Source organism: Dermacentor variabilis, unplaced genomic scaffold (genome assembly GCF_050947875.1).
Source record: "Dermacentor variabilis isolate Ectoservices unplaced genomic scaffold, ASM5094787v1 scaffold_12, whole genome shotgun sequence".
Lineage (NCBI taxonomy): Eukaryota > Metazoa > Arthropoda > Arachnida > Ixodida > Ixodidae > Dermacentor > Dermacentor variabilis.
The window spans coordinates 48031995-48045305 of NW_027460280.1; the positions used below are offsets into that span (position 1 = coordinate 48031995).

The window sequence follows — 13311 nt, forward strand, 5'->3', positions numbered from 1 at the left end:
TTTGCCATGTTGACACAGGCTGGCAACGATGATCCGCGATGATCGCGGCTCAATATCTTGTGCCTGAAGGAGGGAGGAAAGCGAGGGGGAAGCGCACCTGTCTTTCGCGCGCGTGCCACAGGGGGCAGGTGAGGGAAAGCGGGGGGGGGGCTCTACTGCGGTCACTGCTGTTAATGGCGCAGCCGTCGTATCTTGAAAGCAATCTGTGATATTGTTACGTGTTACATTAATGAGGTCGTGGGGGCAATGAGCAATTACGGTGAAGAGGACAGGAGTGTGGCAGCCGGCGATGCTGACACGTGCCGTACACATGCCGATGATAGGCACAATACCGCCATCAGCAACGCGGACAACGCGTGCCGACGCTGGGGTGAGGAGCTTGTTCAGTCATCGTCAGAAGGCAGCACTCATAATAGAAAGATGTGCTCCTCTATCGATGAGTGCCGTGACAGGATAGCCGTCAATGTCAACGTCAAGAAGGTTTCGGTTAGTGGGTAACGTGAGCAGAGGATTTGAGGGCAGGGTCGACAACGCAGCTTCACCTCCAGAAGCTGCAGTGCCTAGTTTTCTGGCTGGGTCCGGGAGGCGATAGGCGGCGAAGAGAAGCAGCGGGGTTGGGACGAACGAGACTGGTGGCATCGAGGTGAGGGCGAGCGGCAGTAGCGAAGGTTCGGAGCAGGGGCATCAGCGGTAGTGGGTTCATGGCGGGTGGCATAGAGTACAGGAGGTCCAAAGGTGCGGGAATAAGTGGCGGCGTAAGTCCGAGGAGGTGGTGGCCATTGGTTTCGGCAGTGACGGGTGACGTGGCCGATGCAACAGCAGTGGAAGCAGATCAGCCTGTCATCATGGGTACGCCATTCGGACGGGTTGCGGCGAGATGTGGCAGAAAAGGACTGCCGGGGACGAGGGGGACCGCTAGATAAATGGGGAACGCTGGGTCGAGACGTGGAACACACGGTGTTCAGACCCATGTTTTGAAATTCCTGTCTGACGACAGCCTGAATTATCGCAATGGTGGTTGCTGGCGGATCGAGAGACGTCGTGGAGAAGGCTGGCGAACAGGCGGCCTCGAGTTTGCGGCAAACAATTCGGGTGACGTCGTCGCAGGTGGTGGTCTGACGCGGTCGACCCTCACATGTCGACGTAGCAGCAGTGTTGGGTAGCTGCGCAATGTGGTGTGAGATACGGCAGCTCTTAGCCTGTTCAAGGCGACGGCATTTTTTTATAATGGCGTCTATAGTCGAGACGTTGCCGAAAACAAGCAACTTGAAAGCGTCGTCGGTGATGCCTTTTAGCACATGCGCCACTTTATCTGCTTTGGACATATTATCGTCAGCTTTACGGCATAGAGCCAAGACGTCGAGGATGTAGGAAACGTATGGCTCTGTAGATGACTGAACACGAGATGCAAGAGCCTTTCTCGCGGCAGCCTTGTGCCCAATGAGGTCGCCGAACAGTTCCTGTAGCTTTTCTTTGAAACTGTCCCAACTGGTTATTTCGTAATCATGAGTTTGGTGCCGCACGCGTGGGGTGCCGCTGAGATAAAAGATGACATTGGCGAGCATAATCGTTGGGTCCCACCTGTTATTAGCCCTGGCGTGTTCATACAGCTTGATCCAGTCATCGACATCCTGTCCCTCCAGGCCAGAGAACACACCTGGGTCGCAGTGTGGGGCAACCGTGACGATTGGAGCCGTCGGACAAGCCAAAGCCGTTGCAGAGGCGGGCTCGTCACCGGGAGGCATGGTGACAAGTTCGGTGTGCCGACCACTTCGGAGTTCCGTGGTGAGGACGGGGATCGCTGACCTCCACCAGAAATGTTACGTGTGGAAAGACACAGACGAAAGATGCTATTTACACTGGAGCCAGGCAGCCAGGCTGTCACTCGCTCGTGCCAAGGGCACCGACCAACTTCTTCGTCGCTCTCGCGGCGGCTCGTCTCTTGAGCATCGCTCCATGATATCGTAATAATATGAACAAAGTGGGAGCCCACGTGGGCCTCATCTTCAAAGCAATTTGTGATGTGGACAAAGTGCGCCCAGTGCCAGTAGCTTCGTAAAAGCTGTGCTTTCGACGTTTAGTTTGTGTTGAAGCAAGAGACAGCATAATGGTCAATTCGCTCGCTGCTACTGCCACACTTATCTTGCTTAATTTGCCATCGAATTGATGCTTCACCTTTCGGGAGAAACTGTGCTTTTTGTGTTTGTTTTCTACTTTGGACGTTCGTCGCTCACTCTTTGCAATATAGTTTTCAGACACTGCGACGAACGTTTCGGAAATGATGTGTCTCGGATATTATGAACTTAGGATAAAGCGGACTTTTTTTTTGTTGGATTATGAGGGTCCGTTGTAATGAGATTCGACTGTATTCAGGAATGCATTGCCTTTTTAACTGGCACAACAATATACTTGAAAATCAATCTTGTGAAAGTTTATCACCAGATCCCCGTTGAGCCAACCGACATTCCAAAAACTTCTATAACTACCTCTTTTTGAATATTTATACATGCCTTTCAGTTTGTGCAATGCAGCTCAAACCTTCCAACATTTTACAGACGAAGTCACCAGAGGCTTATTGTTTTGTTTTGCCAACACAGATGATCTCGTTGCCAGCAGCGATGCTGAGACCCCCCCCCCCATAAAGCCCATATAGCCAACATTTCACTCGACTTCGTGATTATGATCTCGTCATCTATGTTGACAAATTTGAGTTTAAGGTTCCGGAGGTCGATGTTCTCGGACACCACATCACCAAGTATGGCATCACTCCACTGCCCGAGAAGGTTCAGGCCATCATTGACTACCCGCCACCAAAATCCACACGTAGCCTTGCGACGTTTTCTCGGACTCATCAATTTTTAACGCCGTTTCATCCCTGCATGCTCCAAGTTGGTGCAGCCTCTTGAAGCACTCCTTTCCATTTTGAAAACTTTCTCTACCACACTTCCTTAGGACACGGCCACTGATCAAGCTTTCACCGCCGTTAAGACCGAACTTGCGCAAGCCGCCCTCCTGCATCACCCTTCACAGACCACTCCCACTAGCCTTATGGTGGACACTTCTTTGAAAGCTGTGGGAGCCACTCTTCATCAGTGAATTAATGATGCATGGGCCGCCATCTCCTTTTCCCACAAGTTACGCAACAGTGAACGCCGATACAGTACTTTCGGACGGGAGCTCCTCGCGGCCTCCCAGTGAAGCATTTCAGGTACTTCCTTGAAGGGTGACCATCTATAATTCTTACCGACCACAAACCACTTGTTTCGGCTTTACGTTCCTGCAGTGCCACCCATACTCCTAGAGAGCTCCGGCATCTTGCTTTATTGCTGTACTCACGACAGAATATGCTACATAAAAAGCAGCCTTAACAGGATGCTCTCAGTCATATTACCATCAACGCCACAGCAAGTTCTATTCACCTTTCCTTATTTTTGCTCACGGCAGCTCAAGCATCAGATGATGAACTTCCACGACTCTTATCTTCTACATCCCTCCGCTTGGAGCGAGTCAACTTTCCCAACCACGTCACACTCTGGTGTGACATTTCATTTAACAGTACCTGCATTTATGTTCCCGCTCTTCTTTGCAGTGCTGTTTTTGATATACTGCACTCAATCTGCCATCTAGGCGTACGTGCCACACAACACCTTATCACCGAATCTTAAGTTTGGCCGCGTATATGCACTGATATACGAGACTGGGTCCGCACTTGTACAGCGTGTCAACGTATCAAGGTGCAACGACACACCAAGACTCCATTGGGCAAATTTCCTCTTCCTGACGCCCGTTTCAACACCATTCATTTGGACATTGTTGGCCGTTTGCCACCATGCAGTGGTTATATGTATTTGCTTATGTGTATTTATAGGTACACACGGTGGGCTGAAGCAGCTCCAATGCCTGACATAATGGAGGAGGCAGTTATACTTTTTGGTCTACCTGGATTAGCCGTTTCGGTATGCCATCAACGGTGACCACTCATCAAGGCAGACAGTTTGAGTTGGCACTTTTCACATCTGTAACATCCCTTCTGGGTTGTGCGCACATTCACACAACTGCTTACCATCCTGCATCCAACTACACTGTCGAGAGGCTACATCAACACTTGAAAACTGCACTCGCTGCTCAGCCTCACGAGGAGGATTGAGTATTGCACCTTCCAATCGTGCTGCTTGGCCTTTGGTCAACACTCCAAACAGAAATTGCCTTTGCTGTAGCTGAGATGGTCTATGGCTTCACCCTCTGTTTGCCCGGTGACCTCGTCAATCCTGTATCTACACCGAATGTTTCGGATCCATCTTCTTTCGTCCAGCATCTACGCATTTTCATGCACAGCTTGAGTCCATCGCCAACATCTGCTCACACGAATAAGCACGACATTTTCATACCCTCAAACCTGCAGACATCCTCACATGTCTGTCTGTGTTGACATACCTCATCGCCCTCTTCAGCCCCGCTATGACGGTCCTTCCGCATCAAACGTTCTGAACACCATTTCATAATCTTGCACAATGGCCATGAAGACACAGTTGCTATTGCAAGAATCAAACCAGCTCCCATTATCAAAACCTCCGTCTGACCACCTCTTCAAGTGACCACAGCCACTTGTCCGCAGGAGGGGGGGGAGGGAGGCATTTGTGGCAAACTTCTGGCGCGTCGTTGGCTTTAGACATGAGCGAGCAGTGGGGTGCAGCTTAAGAGATGAGGAAGAGAAGTTAAAAATGATGGAGTAGATTAAGTGAAGGGATGCACAAATAAAACCCCTGTGCTCTTAACTGTGCTTGGTGGTTCCATAGTTGTATTATTATGCACCAAGCATGGAAAACTTAACAGAAAATAAAGGAACCTTAGCTCCCCCCACCCCTCTTAAAAAAAAATTCCTGGCTACGCGCCTGGTGGTTGCGAGTTACACGTGGCAAAATTGAGTCAATTATATTGCACATTGCCTTCAATCTTCTTCAAAATTAACCAAGAAGCATTTATGTGATGTATTAATCCTGGATATGCAGCGAAGTGCATGCACAAGTGTATGCAAGTAGCTTAATAATGTTCATGCTGTGAACTTTCAAGAAAATTGACACTAATTTTATATAGACTGCTGTGTTGTCACATACTAAGACAAGCACCTGTGAAAAGTATTTCGAATACCTCACGATAAGAAAAACCATGATACAGCATCAACATGCCAACCTATCCTATTGCATTACATCTTCACATTTGTGTTTAGGCAAGGAAAAGTGGTTTTTACCATAACAAACATGAGAAGATGGTTACTTTGTCCCCATGCGTGGAGATGTTTCAGCATCAAACAGTGGTATTTATTTATTTATTTATCTAGAGACTCTTAGCACACCCGTCTCCAGTTCGTGCACAGTTTTAGGCCATGCGTGATGACTGGATCATAGTTCCTGAGCGATCACAGGGAAAGTGCAGTTTCAGCATTAGAATGGCATTTAGATCACAAAATAGTCTTTTTTTTGTTTTTTTAGTGGTGCAATGCAGCATGGTGAGACCACTTCTGCTGCACAGCAGGGACAGAACACTGGAAGAAATCATGTGTGTCATGATGCTCGTGCAGTAAAGAACACTAGCAGTGGCATTACCGACGCTTCAAATCAATGCCGTTCTGCTTTGATCAGTGCATGCACCATGGTGTGATATGAACATGCTCCTCAGCAGGAACATTACTGCGTGTATGCACAATGCTCATGCCAGCAGCAGAAGCCAGAATGCTGCCTTCTGCTCTGGCAAAGCCGATTGAGTGGAGCGTGATGGTGTGTTCCCTTCACTTTGTCATTCTTGTAGCCAAACAATCTGCACATCTCTGGAGACCTTCTAAACCTTCACGCATGGGCCGTGGATGTACCATCGATACCAGGGCAACCTAATGGAGGCGGTGCCAATGGCATAAATGCGCCTAGTGTTCATATTGCTCTCAAATTGATAAATCACTTCATTGATTACCGTATCAGCACGATACTATTGCACACCTTTATTGAATAAAAGGTGCATTCAAATTTGCATGAGTGTTACAATCGTAACTAATTCTACTTAAAATCAAAAACGAAACAGATTCTTAGTAAAAAAAAAAGAAAAAAAGCTCAATGCAAGGCAGCTAGCCACAATGCCATCAAACGGATTGTCTGAAGAAAGCGACGCTCAGAGACATCACAAGGTGGGTCCATGGTGCTTGAAATGCATTCCCGGAGACAACAGTTGTGCAAGCCTACGGAAGTGTGGCATTTCTAAAGCAATAAATGGAACTGAAGATGAATTTCTGTGGTCAGCAGACAGTGAAAAGGAGGTGTCGTCGGACTCCAATAGCAACTAGCTGCTAAGATTTAGCTACATGTCTGCGCGCTTTTGTATGTTCGATAAACTCGTTTCAATACGGTGCGCATCGACTCAGGTTTCGTTACTTGATGTGCATGGTAGAATCTGCACAAAGTTATCTTTTGGAACATTTGGGTGGCAATGTAAGTGCGCATCACAATCGGTGGCGCGGTAGAATCGTGCAAATACGGTAAGTGCTGGAAAAGTATGCAATGTTCGTCTACAAGTTGGTTCACCTTAGAAAGCAAGCAAACAAAGCAAAACGCTAGACTAAGACAAGAAAAGGCACAACATGAGTGCTGTCGCATATGATTTTACACAGAACATCTGTTGATAATGAGATACAACATAACGCTCATGCTGTACCTTTCCTCATCTCAGTGTACATTCTTCTGGAATGTTTTCCCACTTCTCAAGTGCTGGAGTCGTCTATACACATCTCTTCAGGTAGTCAAACCTCCGGTGGCACCTCTGTATGCATGGCGGAAAAGACACAAGCTATGCCTCACCTTAGACCTTAGATTGTCCATACCTAGTTAGCCCATATCCTTTACAAGATATATTGCCAAAAGTTCCCCCTCGCACTACTTTTGCTCAGCTGCCATCATAAAATGATAATGTGATAATCATAACGTATGTATCACTGCTTGCTTTCTGCTGGTCCCATTTTTTTGTGTACTAAAGCTTCTTGTTTTCTTCCATTAAACTTCAGTTGAAAGTTGTAGCGCCTGGTATGCGTCTCCCTTCTTCGTTCTTGTGTTTTGTCAAGTTAGTGCTACTTAAAACCATGCTCAGCTGCCATCAGGTATATGGAGGCACTTGAGCCCCTAATTTGGATATGGAAGAGAAGACCACAAAGTTTGAACTTTCAACCTTGCGAGCAAAGACAAAATATTTTGCAGAAAAGCCAGTGCGCTCCTAGCCGTACCAACAAAGATCTCATCCACTAGGTTTTGCAGCTATTCGAATGAATTGTGGTTATGTTCATTGATGACAAACTATTTTACTGCACTGACCAAATAGTACTACACCTGAAAGACAAAAACAAGTATATTTAAAAAACATACCTATTGGTGCCTTGCTGCGAGTATCTTTGATGCTTTCAAGTTTTCTTGATGCATCTAGGAACATAAGCTCCCCTCTGTCGCTGAATGAATAAATGTGATTCATGACAAAGCAGTCTGATGTTCCACATGTGCTGTTAACTCGGATAAGCTCCTGGAGTGGGTCAATCTAGTTTTTAAAAAAAAGAACAAAATGCACAAGAAAAAGACTATCAGAGTGCAGGTACCTTTGCAATCCTGCTCAGTAGGCCTGATGTCTTAAAGCAGATAGCATTTTAGTAGGCATTTACACAGCTTCATGTATCAACTGCCAGACTGACTGAGGCACATGGAAGACATGGTGCATGTGTGTACATGCTTGTAAGCTTGCATGCACATACATATACACAACTGAGTGATAGCCACAGAGTACACTAGTGTTAACCCTTTACTGCATGTATATACATTTTTTTTTTTTTTTTTGTGGAAAAGTTGTACAAGCTCTTGCTTAGGTAAAATATACTACAAAAATTGTAGTTTCCGAAAGAACTGCACGGCAGCAAATGAAAGTTGACCGTATCATTTATGATACACCATGTAGGTACAAGCCTATTTTGTAACCATACAGAAAGGCAACTCAATTGCAGGAAACCTACAAAAACATCACACACAGAAAAACAATTGCAGCATTGATGTAAAAAAAAAAAGTGGGCACATTTCTGACAGCTCCAGCTAGTACAGAAGAGGGAAATAAACTTTACTGCTAGACCAGGCTTCTTGAGCCCAAAGGTGGGTGGCCTCCTCAGTCCAGGTAGCCATGGCTCGCTGCTGCCGCCCTATCATGTTCACCAGCAGAGCCTCCCACTGGTCTTCCGATTCTTCCTCTGAATCCGCTTCTTCCTGCATGTTATCACCTGGTGGTGATGATGATGGTGGTACTTCTTGGTTATCCCTGCACCCCAGCAACATATGGCGCAAGGTGTTGGGCGTCTCCGGCGGGCAGAACTTGCAGTCTCGTCCATAGGTGCCCGGATACATGGCGAGCTGCAGTGTTCCATGCGGGTAGGTTCCAGCCTGGAGTCTTCTCCAGGTTATCGCTTGTTCCCTACTCATCGTCTTAAGCATGGGCAGCTAGTGATGCCTTTGCTTCCTGTAGTGCACCAAGATATCCGACTACTTCTTGGATATCCGCTCATCATCCTCATTACAGTCGTTGGTCCGTGTTCTCTCTGTGTCGGAGATGGCTCAGCATGCATGATCTCGAGCCGCGGCGTGCGCCGCCTGGTTCCCCGCGAGAGATTCATGTCCCGGCGTCCAGAGGATTTGTGCTGCTTCTATCTCGGTGTTGTTCAAGACCTGAAGTGCTGCCTTTCCGATCCTCCTGTTCACATACAGGGTGTCTACCAAGTTGACATTTCCAAATTCCCCGAGTTTTCCAGGTTTTCCCTGAATGCCTTTACAAAATTCCCTCAGTGACACAGAACTTTGTTTTATGTCTAGGCGGGTTGACACCATGTCGCCTGATGCTGTCACTCTCTAGTAAGCATATTAAAATATTTAAAAAAATGACTTAATCCACTTTTTATAAGGAGTAGTGCCTATGTTATCCAAAAAAAAAAACAGAAAAGGGGGGGGGGGGGGGGGGCTAGTGAAATAATCAGCAAATAACATGCTTTCGAAAGAAATGGTAAAACCTATTGCTAATTGAGTCGAGCGTTCTCAAATACGAATAAAAAGGAGGTGCGTACAGAAGTAAACATTTTCGAATATGAGCTATTTCTATCAGTTGATTACAAGCTCATTTGTATGACGTCCGAACTTTGTCACAAGTGAGATTCTCTCTCAACAGCTGCTAAATCACCCTAAACTGTCTAGACATACTCTTAGGCTGCGCACAACGCCTCAGTGTTGCGTTTCACTGCTTGAAAGAGTTTATTTTGGTTTGGATGAGGGACACCTGCATCTCGGCATCAGCCAATACCTTTTCTTTAGATCAAGCTCCTTTAACGAAGCGGTGGCACGCTTCCTTTCCCATTTATTCATCAATGCGTAGGTCATTTCTGTTCTCGTCCTCCTTCCGACGCACGTTCGCTCCACGAACCATCTGAACCATCCTCTTGGTCAGTTGTACAGTCAACGTACGGTTTTTAGTACTCCCTAGGGACTGCGAAAACATCCGAAAAATCGGGCAGTTAGATAAAATGAATGCATGTCTTTTACTGCCCTTAAAGGCTCAAATCGCCACAGACACGTCCGAAAAAGCTCTTAAGGCCTGCCAGTACCCTTATTAGGCATATCGGCGCTCATACTGTGACAGGAGATGGCGAGCGTACACGTGTATAATTAAGGAATATATACTGCGTCCCGTGACAATTGCCTCTTCCCACTCTTGTAATGCTTCACCGCAATACTTTTGCGCATGCTTCACTACGTAACAATACTGTACCACGGCGAAGATAACTTTCAAGAACCTGCCTTATGCAACGTGCCGTGCTTTCCGAGCTTCGAAGCTAATAGCCAGGATCACAAATGCGGAGTCGCATTGCTGACAGTGGCGAATTCTTTCGATGAAAAATACGGCACCAAATGGCAATAAGTTTAACAGCAAACGCCTAAGCAGCTTAGCACTGCCGCGGTGGTGGCTACGGCTGCAAGAGTATCTGTGTAGAGAGCGCCATTAGAGGCGGTGGGGTAATCAAAATGGCGGCGGTGGTGGCTTTGTTTGATTATTGTCATTTCGGAGATGCGGTCACGGCAAGAAGACCGGAAAATCTGACGGCAAAGGGTCCTTGTGTCCAAAATTTTAGCCGTTTTTATACATTGACTTTATAAGGTACGTGGTGGTGCCGCGAAACTGTCCGAATTATCGGGCATCCGGAAAGCCGGTCAATGACTGTACACTGGCAACTCCTCCAGCCAATGACACGGCATCAAAATAGATTCGTTACGACTCCTCTTTGTTACTCGAGCCAGCATTACCATAACTTTCGTTCCCTTTCAATAAAATCACAGCTAATTTTCCCTGATAGAAGCACAAATTCCCTGAGTATTTCCAGACTATTAAAAATCCCTGAGAATTCCCGGTTTTCCCGGTTGGTAGACACCCTGCACATACCTTCTGTATCTTCTTGCGAGTCCGTCACCACGGTAACCAGGGTCTTCTTGCACGTTGCAATGGCCAGGGCTATGCCCAGTTCTTCCGCTGTGCTTGCGTCCTTGGCACATATGGATGTGGCTGTAAATTGTTCGCTCTTCTCGTCGACCACACTGATTGTAAATCGGTCGTTTGTTCTGTACACAGCTGCGTCCGTGTATCTCACATTTTCTTCTTTGCTGTTGGTGCGTTGGAGTATGTGCTTGAGCGCTTGTATTCTCGCCTGTCTCTTTTCCTTGTCATACATGGGAAGAGCTGGTGGAAGCGCACGTCAACCAACTGGAGAGACTAAAGCTGACAAAGACGGGAAAAGCCCTGCTCCAAGACCTGGGCTGCCAAGTCGAGGATGAGAGGCACCTACCTCAGCGTATCCCACACAAGGTCAGAGACAAGCTACACATAAGTACCATTCCCAGAAACATGCATCCAGCTAGTACAAGTTTCTTAATAATTTCATAACATCATCAATAACTAGTTGACAGCCTTAATATCTAGGTCAAAACCATTAAAGTTCTTCATTTTACGTTATTTTTTGTTTTGTATAGTCTTTAGAGGCTTTGCGCAAGCCTAAAAAATGCTCTCCTCTTTTTCCTCCAAAACTTTGTTGCTGCTCTCTTCAATAGCTCTTGAAACACAGCAGGCCCCTCGTTCAGTTTGCGATAAACATGGTTGCCATTTTACTTCCAACATATTTCTCAAACTAATGGTGCTAAGGTACCGCATATCCCGTAAAAACATATTTCGCCACCAAATTTGTTCTCTTCAGAGCAAAAATCTCTGCAGTCCTACACAGAGCAACCAATAACTGCATGTTGCATCATATATGGTAGAACTCAGTTCTCTTAAGAGCCACAAGGCCGTTTTATCAAATGAGTCACACATAGCAGTGCAGACCACATTGAGCTCAAAAATGATCACACACTAAATGCATGAATTCCACTCTCACAGTGCCTTCTTGCAATGCAATAACTCTGAAACAAGTCATAAAGACGCTGAACTGTCACAGCCATAGAGTTTCATACAATAATTACTAGAGAGAACTCTGGTGCTAGTGTGTACAGATGCTGCAATGGGAGCGGTTGACCCAGCATGGAAATTATGGGAAGTACATGGATTTGCCTGAACTTCGTCCTTCTGGCTTCAAACAGCTTCGCGACTGTAAACTCGTCATTTTCAACAAAGTACTATGTAATAAATAGTTAAATAAACTTTATTAAAATTGTGCAACGGCAGGACTCAAACACACGGACCTCTAGCACAGAAGTCCGATACTGATACCATTACGCCCCGGACACATGCATCGACAAGCGACGTAGAACCCCTTTAATTTATCACGGGCAAGCCAGTGCCTTGAGACGCTTGGCGCATTTCGATTTGGCCATCATGACAAGCCAAATAATTGCAATTAGTAGTAATCGTGCATGCTCACAGTGTCTTCTGCATTTTGAAAAGTATAGATTGCTCTGAAATTTACAATAAAGGCATATAAAGCATAATAAACAAAGTCACAAGAATGTCTGAATCCACAATATCCGAACTGACCTCCACCTTTACCTTCCTCCTCCCCACCCTGATGGATCCACTTCCTGGGGGGAGGAAACTTTCTGTGTGTTTTTTTTTTAAATAAATGTTTTAACAACACAAGCACGAAGATCAGACAAATCCATGTACTTCCCATCATTCCCATGGTGGCTCAACGCACATTTTGCTCTAGTAATTGTATTGTAGGAAACTCTATAGTCACAGCTACAACCCTGCAATGACAGGGGCATGACACAACTTCCTTCTCTTAGGACACTTCTGCACCACTTGAACATACTGTGCAACATCATTATAATGTAATGACATGTTTTACTGCACATATCATGCAGTGATCCAGGATCAAACCACTCACACCTTTCATTAAATTGCCTCTTAAATCGTGAAACACATTATTTTGTGTCAACAGCAAGAATGTAGCTAGGCCAGTGAAACGTCTTGTACTGAGTTGTTGCATCTTTTAAAACCGTAAATTTATAATCAAGCCAGAAAAATGCTGAGCCAGCACTTACAGGTCTCACAGTTTCCACTTTTTCAATTGTGATTGTTTTCTCATTCCGCACCAGTGTAGATGAACCCTGAAAGTGAGTCATTGCAATTAATATCGCAATTAATATTGCAATTAATATTGCAATTAATATCATTTGGTGAATCACAAACAAGAGAAGGAAAAAAAGGTGCATGTACACATTAATTCATACATGCACAAAGATGCACACACCTTAATCAATGGTCATTCCATGCCAAACGCACCAGACATTGAGCTTGACCTTTACATGATTTCTAAAAAATCATGGCTGCTCTTGTTATTTTAACAAAAGCCCCCACAAAGTACTGAGAGTTAAAATTTTTTAGTACTCTGGTCACCATTTTCTTAGAGGTGACCAAACATTGCTTGGAAAAAAATTTGTAAAAAAAAAATCAATTTTTTTCCCATTGCTCTCAAATATTCCTGGATGATGATAAAGCATTGTTTGTTGAAGTGACGGCTTGTATCATTTTGCTTGATTTTTATTTACTTACATTGGCAAGAAAAAGTGCGAAATGAACCACATTTAGGAATTTTTATAAACATTTGTGCTGTCAACAGAGTCGCTTTTGAGATACTTTATTCCTTTCAGGTGCTGTGTGCATAAATCTTGGGTGCATCCCAAGCAAAAGCAACGATGAAAATAGTGGTATTTCAAAAGTGTCACAAACAACTGAATGGACCTATGCAGCAAGCTTGAATAATGTGTACGG

At 45.4% G+C, this 13311-nt stretch overlaps 1 protein-coding gene across 2 annotated transcripts in view; it reads right to left on the reverse strand.

Annotated features, from left to right (window-relative positions):
* Positions 1–13311, reverse strand: part of barr (non-SMC condensin I complex subunit H) — a 74951-nt gene that overhangs the window by 46474 nt on the left and 15166 nt on the right. For both annotated transcript variants that reach the window (XM_075677171.1, XM_075677170.1), the window contains exons 7-8: positions 12582–12647; positions 7401–7566 (exon numbers count right to left, since the gene is read on the reverse strand). In XM_075677171.1, the coding sequence (XP_075533286.1) occupies positions 7401–7566; positions 12582–12647 (232 nt within the window). The remainder of the gene's footprint in view (positions 1–7400; positions 7567–12581; positions 12648–13311) is intronic.